Source organism: Eubalaena glacialis, chromosome 5 (assembly GCF_028564815.1).
Source record: "Eubalaena glacialis isolate mEubGla1 chromosome 5, mEubGla1.1.hap2.+ XY, whole genome shotgun sequence".
Classification (NCBI taxonomy): domain Eukaryota; kingdom Metazoa; phylum Chordata; class Mammalia; order Artiodactyla; family Balaenidae; genus Eubalaena; species Eubalaena glacialis.
The window spans coordinates 154,678,683-154,695,651 of record NC_083720.1 but is presented as its reverse complement, the minus strand read 5'-3'; the positions used below and the strand labels follow the sequence as shown (position 1 = coordinate 154,695,651).

The 16,969-nt window shown below is 34.9% G+C and overlaps 1 protein-coding gene across 1 annotated transcript in view; it reads left to right on the top strand.

Annotated features, from left to right (window-relative positions):
* The window catches only part of GLRB (glycine receptor beta), an 84,467-nt gene that overhangs the window by 43,481 nt on the left and 24,017 nt on the right, over positions 1-16,969 (top strand). The window contains exons 4-6 of the mRNA XM_061191779.1: positions 1,712-1,779; positions 15,363-15,592; positions 15,700-15,782. Of these exons, the coding sequence (XP_061047762.1) occupies positions 1,712-1,779; positions 15,363-15,592; positions 15,700-15,782 (381 nt within the window). The remainder of the gene's footprint in view (positions 1-1,711; positions 1,780-15,362; positions 15,593-15,699; positions 15,783-16,969) is intronic.

The following is a 16,969-nucleotide window of genomic DNA, read 5'->3' as shown; positions in this document are numbered from 1 at the left end:
CCTCCACCCCAATATCTCCATTCTTTGCAGTTTAAAAACTTATTTTATCTGTATAAAATCATTTATTTGTTTTATTCAAAACAGTGTATTTTAAATTGACATCTGTCATGTAATGTGCTTAAGTCAGAACAATTTAATGCCAAAAATGTTTAAAGACAAGCAAAGCATTAGTTCTAATAGGCTTATATAGTTCCCAGTTAAAAAAAAAAAAAAAAGATATGTTGTGAATTAATAGGCTAACCTATCTGATGGGTTTTCTAAGTACTTTGTATTCTTAACCTTAATAATTTAAAATTTAGGTTCTGACTTTCATTCAGACACCAAAGTTCCGCTTTGTAGGAGAATGGCCATATACTTATTTGAGGATAGAGAACACTCTGATAGACATTTAAATTCTTTTTTTAAATCTTTATTAGGTTTTCACATTGATTAAAAAAATTCCCTCTACTTTTTAGCTGAAAAAAGTGGCCATATGGTTTTTAAAAGCGTGTTAACTTTGTGAATAAAATGACTATGTTTTCTTCAACAAAACATTATCTCCTATCATTCCTTTCAAGAACCAAAACTGTACTTGAGCTAAAAGTTGTGGGAAGATGGTACAGCTTGCCTCCCTCCCTCCCTCCCTTCCTTCCTTCCTTTCTTTCTTTCCTTCTTTCTTCCTCTCTCTCTTTCTTTCTTGCTTCCTCTTGATGAGTTAGGAAAAGTTATATGAACATATCTCTGGAAAACTGTCATCGTTGTTGCTGGTTAAGGACAGGTATTAATGTAGATCGGATTAACATTATAAGGCTTGATTATTTTTTCCTTTACGGAAAAAAAAAAGAAAGAAAAAAAAGAAAGAGAAAGAGAGAAAGAAAGAAAGGAAGAAAGAAAAGAAAGAAAGACAGAAAAGCTTGCAGCTGCTTCTAGTCAAGTGAAGTTATACGACTCTGTTGTAAAAACAGGGTTTTTGTTCGTTACCAGAACCTGCGGTTACTTTCAGCAGCGCTGTGCTCTGGGTTGTCACATGTCTACCCTGTATTGATTCAACACCTGTTTTTCATCAGGCAGAGGTTATGTGGCTAAAAGGCTAAATTCACATTTTCCCTTTGTTAGCCCAAGCAACAGTTCACAGTGAGTAAAAAAAAAAAAAAAAAAAAGAAACATTATAATTTAGTTCTCACTCCATGAACTTCAAAATTATTTTCCAGCAGGTCAGGCAAAATCATAATAATGATTTTGTTATATGTCTGATTAACTTTGAATTTTCATGAATTAAAAATCAAAATATAGCAATTGTAATTGAATTCTGCTTTACCATTTAAGGTAAAAATTTTAAATGATTATAAAATGCAAAAAAACCCCATATTTTAAAAATGATGTTTTTTAAAGAATAATTTACAGTCTCTTAAAGTAAATGCATCAGCCCAATTAAAATAAAATTAAGGTAAATGTATTTTCCCAGAGTTTCTACAATTTAAGAGAGAAATATTTCTGAATAATTAACGCTATAAAGTACAATGTAACTCATTTTTTATTTGTGTGTTGATCCCTATTTAGAAAAATAAGTCAATAGCAACTGTGAACATGGTATCCTGAAACCATAGGTTTATAATTTTACATTCATGCGGATTGGAAAAAATAGAAAAATCAAATGCATAAACCATAAAAAATGAAGATTCTGACCAAGTTTTTTACAGCTACTAATTATATCCTTAATTTTTATTGGCAGGCATTCCTGTTGATGTAGTTGTCAACATTTTTATCAACAGTTTTGGATCTATTCAAGAGACAACAATGGTAAGATTACAGCCAATTTAATATTTTTAATTGAGAAGATTTTAACTGGAGGTTAGTGGAAGAAATTATAACTGAAGAATAAGGAGTAACTCTCAGGGAAAAAAATATGCAAGCTCTCTCCTAGTAAAATATTCAAATTTCAGGGTTTTGTTGAATCAGCGATTTCAATGGCTTTGTAATTTTGCAATTCAAATTTAGTCTTTATATTGCATTGAAACTTACAGACTTGGGAGAATTAACGTACTCACTCCGAATGACTAATTGGAGACCACCTGGGGAAAGGATTTATGCAATTAATATTCTGGAGCGACATTTTTTTCCTAATATGCTTATGTGTAGAAGCATTCAAAAATATTTAACTGTTCATAGTTTTTTTTTTCCTTCCAATTTCCTGAGAAGAATCTTTGTTTTTTCTCTTGTGCTAATTTTGTGATGTGTGGAGCAGAGAACTGTAAAAAGCAAATTTGATTTTCCTAAACTAGAGCAGCAGAGCTCCCTGAAAGGATTATGCGACACAAAGAAAGGGCAAGGAGAGGGCCAGGAAGAGAAAGAAGGGACAGAAAAGAGAGAAAGGAACAGAGAAGGGAGGCTTGGTGTGGGGCTGCCATCCAGGGTGAGTTGGGCGTTAGGGACAAAGATGTCTGTGGAGGGTGATTAGCAGATGCCCTGAGCGACCTGTGATGCAATTACCCCTCAGCTTTTAGAAGACATTCGGTACAGTCCACTTGCTTATTAATGTTTTAACATATTAGATTTGTACCCTTTTTGAAAAACCACATGCTGAAATGATACTCTAGGTGGGAAAAAGAAAGCTTAATGGGTTTTTTTTTTTTTGGTATCTTTTTTCTTGAGATACTTATATTTTTCTTAAGGAATAATATATGGTTTGGGTTAAAAACCTAATAGCAATGGTTAGAACACAGTAGAGTTTTTCAGGAAATATCTCAGACCAGAGAAAGAAAGATTTTAAATATGTTTTCCTTTATTCCTAGGAGCAGCGTAGTGTGTTACAAAAGCAACTGTATATTGCATTTAAATGACACCTATTTTTATATTAATTAATATAAGAATATAATATATTAACTGTGAGGAAGATGTTATTTATTTTTTATAGAACCATGTCTTCAGCCCTGAGTACTTGATTTTTTTAAGAGAGTGTGTAGATATTTTGGATAATTAAAGAGTTTGAAATCAAGTCCAAAACTCACTTGCAGTGACTTTAGTTCACCTAAATGGCTGTATGTCTGATACAGTGTAGATCACTAGAAGACAGCTCTGAAATAAAGGACAGACAACCGTATATCACTCAGGAGACAAGGGTAGCCCTCATCATTTGAAAATATGACTAGTTTATCTAAGCACTTCACTTAACAAGAGTAAGAAATTTCATCTCAAGGTGAAACTTTCAGGGGATCTATTTGGTCTCTATACTCTTCCCTGTACCCTGTTTTATCTTTCATGGCACCATTACGCTAATCCCGAAACACCACTATCGAGGTGTTTCAGCCTGTGGCAAACATTCCCAGCTCTATCTTGCATTTTAGGACAACTAATGCAGGGATGTTTTTTCTCATTTGCATGAAGGCTACATACGTGTCCCAACTCAGGAAGTACCATTAATGTATCTGTCCTTTAATAAATATTGAATGCCTCCCAAATATCAGATGCTACGCTTCTCTAGGCCCCATCAGTAGTTACTTAATTGTATCAAGCTGAAAACACCTGGGGTAAAGGGACATAGAAAAGGAGTAAGAACTTTCTTACAGGTTATTTGAGGATTATAACAAAATACTGCGTAATTTCTCACATAATCTTCTCTTGTCCTCCTGCCTGCTCTGCACAGTAGCGAGCCCAAAGCACCCGTTGCTGGGACCAGATCCCACCAGTTTTCAGCAGCGTCTTTGTCTCCGCTGCTTGCCTCTAACCTCCATCTCTCGTCTGGAATCAGGGCCTCTGACCCTGAGCTACTCCCACTCACTCTGTGCCCCCGTTTCCATCCAGGTCTTTCAGCTCTATCATCTCTTTCTTAAACCAGATCGCTTCTTGACCGTAATGCAACTATTTCTGTGTCTTTTCCTTTTGTTCTCTGATGGACTATTAACTCCTTAAAGACAGGAAAAATGTATTCAACTTCTTCCTTTCCTGTAAAGTGAGGAGACAATAGGCCCTCAGTTAGTGAACACATAAATAATGTCATATTATTAACTAATACTGGTTAAATAAATGAACAAATAAATTCTGCTATTTGCCTAGCGAAAAGTGAGTCCACGTAGCCATAAAAAAATTGGCACGCAAATTTAAACAATAAACTCATGTTGAACGTTTATTTGGTTAAAAAACAGAGCAAATAATGTTATAATAGTAGAGGATTATTTTTGTCAGTTTTAGAGACCTTTATGCAGAGGAGCCAAATTATTTATATTTACTGTTTCTTTCGATGAAATAACCTGCCTTTCCCTTTGTGTTGTGAAGATACAGCCTAAAGGTTCAGAATTGGAACTATACTCATCAAATAGACTTAAATGTTCCATTTTATCATAAGTATTATTTTTTGCTTTTGCAGTGTTTATTTCATACATACCTATAAGACAGAGTTTTACAGATGTGTGTTTTAAGGCTGTCATATTTTATAGATTTGCTCAGTCTTTCCAAAAACAGATGCCCTAATACCTTGTTGCTTAATAGTTAGGAAAGGTACAAGCTATTCTCGATATAGAGATAACATTAAGATGTCTTCTAAGGGAAAAAAACGTATCTAAGACAAGCTTGCTCTTCATTACTTGTTACAGGACACTAGTCAGAAATAATAGTGATGACTCAGCAGGGTAACTAAGAGGGTCCACGTGTGGAGAGCAGTTATTTCTTTCTTTTTCCTTCCAATCACCCAGGGTGGGCTTATTTATTTTTTTTCAGCTTCATTGAGGTATAACTGACAGATGAAATTGTAAGAAATTTAAAGTGTATGTGATGATTTGATATGCGTCTACATTGTGAAAGGATTTCCCCCATCAAGTTAATTAGCATATCTACATTTATCTCTTTTTTTTTTTTTTGATGAGAACATTTAAGTTCTATTCCCTTAGCAAATTTCAGTTACACAGTTGTGTTATCAACTACAGTCACCATGTTACAAATTAGATCCTCAGACCTTATTCATCTTACAACCTAAAGTTTATACGTTTTACCAACCTCTCCCTATTGCCCATACCCCCAAATTCCTGGCAATCACTTTCCTACTCTCTGTTTCTATGAATTCAACTTTTTTTTAAGATTCAACATATAAGTGATACCATGGAGTAATTGTCCTTCTCTGTCTGGCTTATTTTACTTAGCATAATACTCTCCAGTTTCATCCATATTGTTGTAAATGACAGTATTTCCTTCTTTTTTAAGGCTCAATAATATTCCACTATATATATATACCACATTTTCCTCATTCATTCATCCATTGATGGGCACTTAGGTTGTTTCCATGCCTTAGCTATTGTAAATAATGCTGCAGTGAACATGGAAATACAAACATCGCTTCTAGATATCTTGTTTCCTTTGGGTATAGACCCAGAGGTGGGATTGCTGGATCATATGGTAGTTCTATTTTTAATTTCCGAAGGGCTCTCCATACTGTTTTCCATAGTAGCTGTACCAGTTTGCATTCCCACTAATAGTGTACAATTGTTCCCCTTTCTCTACATTCTAACCAGAATTTATCTCTTGTCTTTTAAAAAAAATTTTATTGAAGTATAGTTGATTTACAATGTTGTGTTAGATCTCTTGGCTTTTTGATAATAGCCAGATAGCATATTTCTTAAAAACAAAAGAAAACAGACAAAAAGACGCCTCCAAAAAAGGAGGTTGGAAAAGCAGAGAGCCTTAGATTTGTCTAAATATAAGATATATGTTCATAGAAACAGTATGATGAATAGTGTGTAAGTTGTGATATCAGACAGGCTTGTGCTGGAATCTGTTGTGTACTTGATGTGTTACACCCTAAAAAGACTGAAAAAACTATAGAAATAAAGCAACAGTATTTTGCCTGGCATAGTAACTCTTAGGAATGGTTCACTGTTTGGTTGTCATGCATTTGCAAATTAACGTACTATCAGGATAGAATCTCATCCTAAAGAAAATGAACCATTTATGTTTGTTAGTAGCTTCACTGTACAGTTGTGGTTTTGTTTATGAATAGCCCCCTGGAAATTTCCCCCATAAAGATTTGCTGAAATAAAGGAAGTCCTAAAATTTGGAAGCTTCAGTGTTGCCCAGAGCTTTCCTCTGCAGCTCAGATCTTTCTACTTTAACTGGCAGTTGCTTACTCCAGAAAACATAATGTAGAGCACAGAGCTTGGGGTGGGCGTAGCGTGAGGAACTGCAGACAGAGGTGGGGCAACTTCTGAAGGAGGAAGGCAGCCCTTTCCTCCAGTGTATAAAGTTCATTACCAAACAAAGAAGCCATCGAGGTGATGCACATTAACACTGCTGTAAGGACATTTTAGCCAATTCTGTTTGGAAAACATTCCTTCCTGCTTATTTGTCTTCTAATTCAGAGGCTGTTTTTTTTTAACACCTTTATTGGAGTATAATTGCTTTACAATGGTGTGTTAGTTTCTGCTGTATAACAAAGTGAATCAGCGATACATATACGTATATCCCCATATCCCCTCCCTCTTGCGTCTCCCTCCCACCCTCCCTATCCCACCCCTCTAGGTGGTCACAAAGCACCGAGCTGATCTCCCTGTGCTGTGCGGCTGCTTCCCACTAGCTATCTATTTTACATTTGGTAGTGTATAAGGGTAAGCTGGGACGAAATGAGAGAGTGGCATGGACATAATTCAGAGGCTATCTCGCTAAACTAAAAGCAATCTCACATTTGTTCACAAACTGTAGCTGTGTAGCGGAAGAAACAACGTCACAGCCATATTAATACTCCTTAAGCCCTTCCAACCTCCATGGTTATGTGCTCCTTCAGCTTGTTTCATAATCTCACTTTTTGGCTTTATGGTTCCTATTTCTCATGTCTGTGGGTTCGTTTGCATTCTGCTACCTTCCATTTCTGTAAGACATCATTATTAATGCTGTAAGTGATATTTACTGACTTAATAGCAGCATTACCCATATCATCAAATAAATGTAATCATCCTCATTTGAAGTTGGTACAGCAGTCACTTATTGTATCAGTTTATATGCTACTACTGGTGACTACTGAAATAAGACCTTCAAAACAGAAGAATGGTTTGTTAGAGGCGAGGTGGCATCTGCTCTATGGTTATACTGAAAATATTTGTTGATTTTTCCGTTCAGTTCCTACCTTTGGCTTACATCAGTTGGTTTTTAGAATTGAAAATGTGAACTGTTGCGCTTGTGGTGGAAAATTAGGTATTAGGTTTATTGTAACGATCTGTACACAGACATTTTACCTCATCAGAAGTATGGAAGAACTCTTTCACGGAAATAAAAGCCTGATTATACAATCCATTTTCTTTGGTATAGACACGCTTTGTAATTATATTGAATTATTGTCGCGCTATGATTCATGATCCTGCCAAACTTTCTATGCCTTTGTGCTGCATGACTTTTTCAAGAAGAAAATCGTATTTGGGATCAGCTAAAAGAGCTTAATTCTAGTTCGTGGCAATTACTTATCTTTGTTGTTTTAAAACAATTTTATCTTATATATTTTCTTCTATATGTAACTTTGAATTTCTTTCCTTACAACTTGTCTTAGTTTACTAAGTTACTCTCTATCCTGTCTCTCCTAGCTATATTATTCAGAAGCACTGGTGATCAGACATCATAAGTAAGAGAATTGTACAGCTGACCCTTGAACAACACGTTTTTGAACTGCACGGGTCCACTTTATACAGATTTTTGTCACTATAGTACTATATACGTACTACAGTATTACACGATCTACAGCAGTTGGTTGAATCCATAGATACAGAAGGGCACACAATAAAGTTACACGCGGACTTTTGACTGAATGGCGGGTCGGCACTACGAACCCTGCGTTGTGCAAGGGTCAACTGTCTTAGACAAGAAGGAAGGATGAGAAATGTCCCAGTTTTATTTTCTCCTTCCAAAATTTGTCATTATCAGCTGGTACAGAAAAATTAAATTAATGGTGTAAACAGTGCTAGCCAAATATCCTAACCTGTCAAAATGTCATAGAAATTATTTCTTCACTTCTGTATTTAACAGAAATATGTTGGGCACTTGCTAAATATCCAGTTCAGCAGACTGCAATTCATGTAGTTTATAGTTTAGGGTGGTCGCATTATATCACCTAGCAGGCACCCCTAATAAAAGAGGAATGTTGACATAGGTCTAGAAAAATTTAAATATTCATAAGGTGTTATTAAACAGTATTTAACTAAAAACTCTTAAAAATGACATATTGAGAAAAATAGATAAAGCATAACCTAAGAATTTTTACTGACATTTTGTTAGCTTGCAGTTCTTACATGAAATTTCTAACCTCACTAATGACTAAATTTAAATCCTTTTCACACCAGGCTTTATAACAGCTCTGTTGACAGAACTTTAATTATAATGCTGCCAGATGCTATGAGAGTTGATCTTCTTTATTTCCTTGAACGCCATTTTTTTTTATCGTAGTGTAAAGAAATCAAATGAGGAAACATCACGTATGTCAGAGTTAGGTAAAAATTACAAGTAACCAGAAGAGGTATCCTAACAACAACACAAAATATAGATGAACAGTTCTTAATATTAAAATATCATTAATGAAACTAACCATATTTAATGTCTTTTTGTGAAATGTTTTATTGCCTTGAAGAAGTAGTGTAATTTGGGTGTTAATTGGTACTGAAAATCTTGGAGAACATCCATTTTCCAGATCATGACTATTAGTGTGCTATTTGGAATGAATAATGATAGTATTTGTCACCAAGTTCTTTCAAAACAATTAAGTAATTTCCCAGTGATAAAAGAGGTCTGTTTCTGATGGGAATTTGTTCATTGCAAAATAAATGATAGAGCTATAAGTATAGTGATTGAATAAATGGAAATGAAATTAAATAGGTTTCTAAGTTAGTTATCTAAATACAGAGCCTTTGAAATGCCAATAAGTAGCAATTATTTAGAAATGCCCATAGAACATGAACCAAAGCATACTAATTAATAATCTTTTATCTTTTAATGAATGTTAAGCCAAAGCTATTAATTTAAATTGTGAAATTTTTAAACACTCTTAAAAGATGCATCAGCGTGCTGCAACTTGTATTGAATATAATACTATGTAGCTACATAACTAATAGAAGAGCATCTTGGAAACACTTTCCTAATGAGATAATAAGATGTAATGACCAAGAATGATACAATGAAGTAACTGATTTCCAGCTTTTCAGCGATGCTCATTGTAATACAACTCTGGAGGTCTACTCAGAAATAAAATTTGAAAAAGGATCACAGTAGAGACTCAAAGCTTATGGTATATTGAGCTTACATCAATGCAGCTGAAAGCAAGAAGAGTTCATTTCAGGAGATGCTCAAAGCAGTTTCAAGATTTGTGACCTAGAAATGGATTACCATTTAGAATAATTGTAGATTGATCACAGTACAGAGCAAACCCAATGAATTATGGTATAGGCTTGATTTTTTTTTTTTTTTTTGAGGCAAAAAGCCTATTCACCACTGTTACCAACATTATAAAAGAATAACAACATTAAGGATATATACTATCAATAATAAGACAAAATATCGATACTTGCTTAGTGCTTATTGTAGCCAGATGAACTTCGTGTACTTTACATATGTTTTCTCATTTATTCCTGATAAAAACCCTGTGTTGTGGGTGTATCATTATTATCTTCATCTTATAGATAGGAAACGTTGTTCACGTCCTAATTCTGTGTCATCTTGCTTTTATATGCCACAGTGTTTTTCTGAAATCATCAGTGTCTCCCTCATTTGCTGAAAGTATTCAGTTTGATTGTACTTGACCTTTGATGGCATTTATTGCTGTTGACCATCTTAAAGCTTTTGACTCTGGTTTGGTGAAATCACATTCTCAGGGCTTTCTTCTTTTTCTCAGACTTCTGAGAAAGCCAGCCCTTTAAATGCTTACCCTCCCCAGGGTTATTTTTTCCCCTGCATTCCTTCTCTAGGTAGTAATATTGGACAAACTCTTTCTTAGTCTTGATTTTTTTGGGTAGTGTTTTCAAGGTTCATTCATGTTGTAATATGTATCAGAATGTCCTTCCTTTTTATGGCTGAATAATATTCCACGGTGTATATGTATATACCACACTTGTCTATCCGTTCATCAGTTGATGGGCACTTGGATTGTTTCCACCTTTTGATTATTGTGAATAATGTTACTATGAAAAAGGGTGTACAAATACCAGTTGTAGTCTCTTGCTTTTAATTCTTTTGGGCATGTACCTAGGAGTGGAATTGCTGGATCATATGGTAATTCTATATTTAACATTTTGAGAACAAAGCACAATTTTTAAAAAGTTAAAAACATGAATATTGTAAGGACATGTCAGTGATTTATTTAACTCATTAATGAGGGAACCAGCCAGATAGTAAAGCTGATTCAGTGGAGAATTCAGGAGACTGGAGAGAAAGAATGCTGCAATTAGGTTGCTAAATTAGATATACTTGTTAATGTTCCACAGGGCAATAAAGGCATACCTTTGGGAATGTCTTTCCTACCTGACAGAAATCATTTGTAATTTAGCAATCTTCTTGAAATGACATAATTGTACAGAGTCTGGGCCCTAATCCATAGAAAATGGCAAGCCAAACAAAGTTACATTTTCCTAGAGACTCATACAACCCTTAGGTGGGCTTGTTAGATAGCATTGAGTGTGATATTGAAAGGGCCATCTTTTTGCCTGTCTACAAATTTTGGCTAATTTTTTAACTTTTTATTTATTCCCTTTCCTTTTGTTTACAGAATTTTTTGCATTTCCTTTTTTTAAGTAGACTTTATTTTTCAGAATAGTTTTAGGTTCGCCGCAAAAATGAGTAGAAAGCATAGAGAGTTCCTGTAAGCCCCTTACCCCTGGGCGTGCAGAGTCTCCTCCACTATGGATTTACTCCACCAAAGTGGTCCTTTGGTTGCAATTGATGACTCTACATGGACACATCATCACCTAAGATCCAGAGTTTAGATTAGGGTTTGCTCTTGGCATTGTCCATTTGATGGGCTTTGACAAACATATGATGACATGTATCCACCATTATGGTATCAAACAGAAGAATTTCACTGCCCTGGAAAACCACTGTCCTCTGCCTGTTCATTCTTCTCTCCCCCTAATCGCTGGCAACCACTGATCTTTTTACTGTCTCCTTAGTTTTGCCTTTTCCAGAATGCCATTATAGTTGGAATCATACAGTATGCAGCCTTTTCATATTGGCTTCTTTCACTTAGTCATATGCAGTTAAGGTTCCTTTATGTCTTTTCATGGCTTGATGGCTCATTTCTTTTCAGTGTCGCATAATATTCCACTGTCTGATGGACCACAGTTTATTAATCCATCACCCACTGGAGGACATCTTGGTTGCTTCCAAGTTCTGGCAGTTATAACTAAAGCTACAATAAATACCCATGTGCAGGTTTTTGTGTAGGCATAGTTTTCAACTTTTTTGAATACATACCAAAGAGTGCCATACGATAAGAGTATGTTTAGTTTTGTTAGAAGCTGACACACTGTCTCCCAAAGCAGCTGTGATATTTTGATTCCCAGCAGCAATGAGAGTTCCTACTGCGCCACACCCTCATTTCCATTTGCTGTTGTCAGTTATTTTTAGTCCCTTATAGCTTCTTTATGGCTGCAGGAAACGTGTGTCCAGGTGCAAGCCCTGCAGCAAAGGGTCCCAGGTCCCAGGTCCCAGCCTGTCTCAGACATATAGAATAAAAAGAGGGTTGACTGTAGATTAAAACATTCTTGTATCATTTGTAATTTTGTAATTTTTCCCACAGACAGTTTATTTTGTCAAGGTCTCTGACACTATCTAGGGCTTTCATCAGCTTTCAGCTGATTAAAATGCTTTGAACTTAATAAATGATAAATGACATGGATATATTCTGGGATGGTGTGGAAACATTGATTAGACTTCAAGAAGAATTTAGAAAAATGGACTTCACATGGAAAAACACTATTGCAATTGCTATAAAAATTTTAAAAGAAAAATAATTTTGCTATACAGTTTTCGATGAGTTAACCATTCCATTTTGGAAATAGGTGGGAAGTAGAACAGCGCTCCCAAAAGAATGTGTGCGTGTGTGGGGATTTTGAGGGGAGCTCGACATAACGCAGGCTTAATTCCTGAAGTTCCGTCCCAAACATTGTAAGATGGCTTCTTTTTTAATTATGCAAAATATGCTGAAGTTAAAGGTTAGCGTTGCTTTAATTCCTGTCAGATATCTTGCTGATATTAAAAAATACTGATATAATGTCTTTAGAAATTAATTACTAAGAAGCAAAATGTAGTTGCTTGGGTCTAGATAAAGAATACCAATGAGATCTTAATATTTCTATCTCTATACATATTTCTCACCCTCTTTAAAGTAATAAAACCTAATATTAGGCTAAAACAAAGCATCCAGATTTTAGAAGCCACACTGGTAAAGTTGCTTGGGAGTTGTGTCCAAATAATACTGAAAGAGTCTTGTCAGTATATGGCAGTGTCTCAACTGTTATTTATTTTTTTATCCAGCCCCCTATTTCTGGAGAGGATTTACAGTATATAATAATAACAAAAATACAATGAAGTAATTGAAATAGTACTAAATGTGCAGGAGCCATACAATGATAGTCATACCAGGATGTGAGCTATACATTCATTCAACTAGCTATAGGGTTTAGCTTTCAGTTCCCTCGCTGCCAGACAAAAAGGAAAACACGACAATAGGCTTACCTTGTACTTCCCAGTAATAGGAAGCATTTACGAGCATCAAGACACCATTTTCATAGTATAAACTTTCAAAAATAGACATATTTTTGTAAGGCACTTAGGCCAAATATGCCTAGCATGTAGTAAATACCTATACAAAGATATTATAGTTATATTTGGATAAACAAATGAAAAATTAAAGAAAAATTCATCTTCAGTATTTTCATGTCATGGTTATTGACCAAAATAAGGGACCGTAGCTTTAATAATAAGCTTATAAAAGATAAATCGGCAACCTCATCTGTCCCTTAGGACACAGTATTTTATCATAATACCGTGAATGCGTATTTCAAATGCCACAGCTTAAAGATGTAGTATTTGATGATTTACCTGGATAAGAGACAGTAGTTATAAGAGGGTAATAGAATAGCTTTTACTTTATATAATTTTAGAATACCAGTCATTTTGGCTGATCATTATAGGGAAGCTTTTTAGGAAATAATTTGGAATTGGATACTGTTAAGTGCTCAAAGTAATGGCAAGGAGATATCAACCATGTGCTTTAGCGCAGCTAGCATAATAGGAATTTTATGTGCAAATGATCAAATCTATGGTGTATTAAGTTGGGGGCCATGCATGTTTTTCTGGGGTGAGAAAAACTTTGGTCAGGAAGCAGCATTGTGGCCACTGGAAGGCTTACCAGTTGATAGGCCTATGTCCTGGACATGTTTTGAGCTAATTTCTTTAGCTGTCACAATCAGATATGCGGTAACCACTTAAGTCCCATTATGAATTGTAGGATATGTGTATATTTGACAAAAGGTTAATGGAGCTGTGTAGTGCAGGTCTTCATCTTCCAGGGTCCTAGGCCTCCTTCACGTCCTCCTTGATTCCATGTTCGTTTGATTAGGAAAATGTTATTTTTGTTTTCCCTGCCAGTGGTACAGATATGTTCAGTGTCAGCTTCCATAATTCTTAATTTATTTGACTTTCGCACTTCAAGACCGTCTGCGTATGATTTTTAACAATCAATTTATATTATGTGTTGAAGTTTATTTATTTATTAAACATGTATCTAATTGAAGTATAGTTGATTTACAATGTTGTGTTATATGTGTTGCAGTTTTTATAAACATCAGGTTTAGCTGTTAGATGTAGGTAGGTTAAATCTTACTTCACTGTCTGTAGTTCAGTAAATATTTATTATCAATATGTGCCTTACCCTCCTCTGATTACTACTATAGAATCTGAAGATCATAGGAGAAAGTGAATTCCTCAAATTTTCCTAGAGTCACTGCGCATTGCTTATGCTTTATTTTATATTTTATACATAAATAAAATGTGCGCATTTATGTTTCATATAAATATGTTAGGTCTTATTATTTAAAGAAAGATAATTTCTTCCTATTTAAATATTTGGATTTTGATTTGAAGTTTATGATCTGATTCATTTTGATCATGTCAAAAAGGCCATGGATAGATAGTATTTTGTGAATTTTGAATGGTTGAAAATAGGGACGCTGAAGTCCAATGTCATTTATGCCTTGAGCACTTTGGTGCATATTCTGAGTTCAGTATATACAATTAAAATCAAAAAACCTGAGCATAATGCCACAATGCTGCTTTTGACTGTATATACCCCAATAACCCAATGTGTGCCAGAATCTCATTTCAGTGGCAAATATAAAATGTATTAAGGTATTAAACATGTTTCTAGGTTCACATATTCTTAGAATATACATGTCTTGATATAATCCAACTTTTACAAAGTTTTACAATTAAAACGTTGGAGATAGGCAAAAAACTGAAGTAAAATAATCAGCTGTTTAGTGCATTTCAAAACCTTTTCCTACTGTAGTTGAATATAACATTTACAAATTTATCATGTACTCTCATCTGTTTGGCAAAATCCAAATGTTATTTGACTACCTCTGTATAATCATTTACATGTATGAGTAGGCAAGGATAAGTTTTCCTTTTCTTCCTCAAGTATATATATAAAGTATGTGTTTTATACATATATGTAGTTCTATTTTTATTTTATTTTTATTGATGTACAGTTGATTTACAATGTTGTGTTAGTTCCTGCTGTACAGCAAAGTGATTTAGTTATACTTGTATACACACTCTTTTTCATATTCTTTCCCATGATGGTTTATCACGGGATACTGAATGTAGTTCTCTGTGCTCTACAGTAGGACCTTGCTGTTTATCCATCCTATGGATAAACAGCTTTCATCTGCTCACCCCAAACTCCCAATCCTTCCCTCCCGCACCCCCTTGTAGCTTTATATACCTATAAATTATTTTTGTAGTTTGCTACTTAGTAAAGGACAAGTGAAATATTTTCTCTTGGCTTCTTATCTATTTTTAATCAAAATGTATCCTACTTTTGGGGGAAGAATAATGGCAGTACTTAGCAGTTCCTGTGCTTTCTTGACAATACCAACTAACCCCCTGGTATAATTGGTGTTTGTATTACAGTAAAGCAATTATTGGTAAAGTTCTATGATGACGTTTGAACTCGCAAGCGCTAAGAGGATGTCTGTAGAGAGTCTTAGAAAGACGCGAGGGGCTTTTTATACCAAGCTGTTGTGATCCTTGTTGATGCTGGAAGAGCAAACGTATTTGTGCTGCTAATGATTGAACCCTTTTTATTCCGGTGCTGAACGCATTCTTAAGAATGGCAGTAAACACACACGCACACGTAATTTTCCCAGGATTATAGAGTCAACATCTTCCTGAGACAGAAGTGGAACGACCCCAGACTGAAGCTGCCTAGTGATTTCCGGGGCTCGGATGCCCTGACGGTGGACCCCACGATGTACAAGTGTCTGTGGAAACCTGATTTATTTTTTGCAAATGAGAAAAGTGCCAATTTTCATGATGTCACCCAGGAAAATATCCTCCTCTTTATTTTTCGGGATGGAGATGTCCTCGTCAGCATGAGGTACTCTTTTCTCTCTAATATTTGTAGATTCATATTTTCCTTTAAAAATCAGTATATCACAGAGACATGTGTTAAACAACTTCTAAGACGTCTCTTTCTGCTTTCAGGCTATCTATTACTCTTTCGTGCCCTTTGGACTTGACCTTGTTTCCCATGGATACACAGCGTTGCAAGATGCAACTTGAGAGCTGTATGTAAATGGGACCCTAAGTCACCATAGGGATAAAAATGCTTAAAATTTCTAGGCAATACATGCTACTAATATCTTAGATAATAACGGTGAAACTAATGCTTTTGCTTACAAATAGACGTTAGAATAAGTTATTTAGGGAAATTATAGTTTTCCTTTTACTGTATTAATTTGTATACTAAGATAGATGAATTCTTTTGTTACCAGTTGATTTCAGTTGAGTTGTCATAGGTGTAGGTGTGTACCCTTCTAACTTATTCCAATCGCCACCTTCATTTGAGTTAGTAATATAGGCAAGATAAAGGAGAAAATGATGTCCTAATAACTTTTCTAATGTTAAAACCACATTTTTCAGAGCAGAAAATTTGGAAAACATTGAAAAATATTATCTAAATCCTACCAAGCATTCATTTTCTATGGATCTATAAAAAAATTATTTTTTACAAAATTGGATTTTAGGTTTTCTATGTTTCTAGAATCATGTATTTTTCATGATTTTTCTAAAAGAGGTACCAGGTGTAGTCATTGAAATGATTATCTCTAAAATATATTTATTAATTAATTTGCTATGAAGCTTGTCATGCGAAAATCAAAGTAGGAAATAAAACTTGAAAAATTAACACTAATGGAAGGAATCTTCAGCCTGAATACCCATGTACTGTGACCTATTCCTACAAAGAATCACCTTATAAAATGTATGTGCTTCCTTGATGACATACTTTAAAGTTACTTAGTGGTTATTTGTTGTTGTTGTTTAATTTACTGAAGCTGGATCCTAAATTTGAACAATATTTTTTGCTTTCTAACTATAATGTGAGATTTTGCAGATGTAAGTGTATGTATGTACACATCTGTGTGTGTATTTTATATACGTGTGCCTGTGTGTCAATACGCATTTGTATAAATAATTCCAAATGTGTATATACATTCAATTCTATTACTAGATACACTAAAGTATGGCTTTGAAAAATATAGGCATGTAAGAGTTGAACAGTAGGCTACAACATGCTGTAAACCCATGGGGCCCTTGAATTGTAGCCAGGTTACCTAAGCCCACAATGTGGGTTCCAGGAGGCTCTAGTGATGGAGTGATGTCCATTTGATGGGCTGTCTTATTGCTCTCCTCTGGCCATGCAACTTCTCTAGGGAAGTTGGTAGTGAATTCTTCAAAAAACCCATTTTGGTGC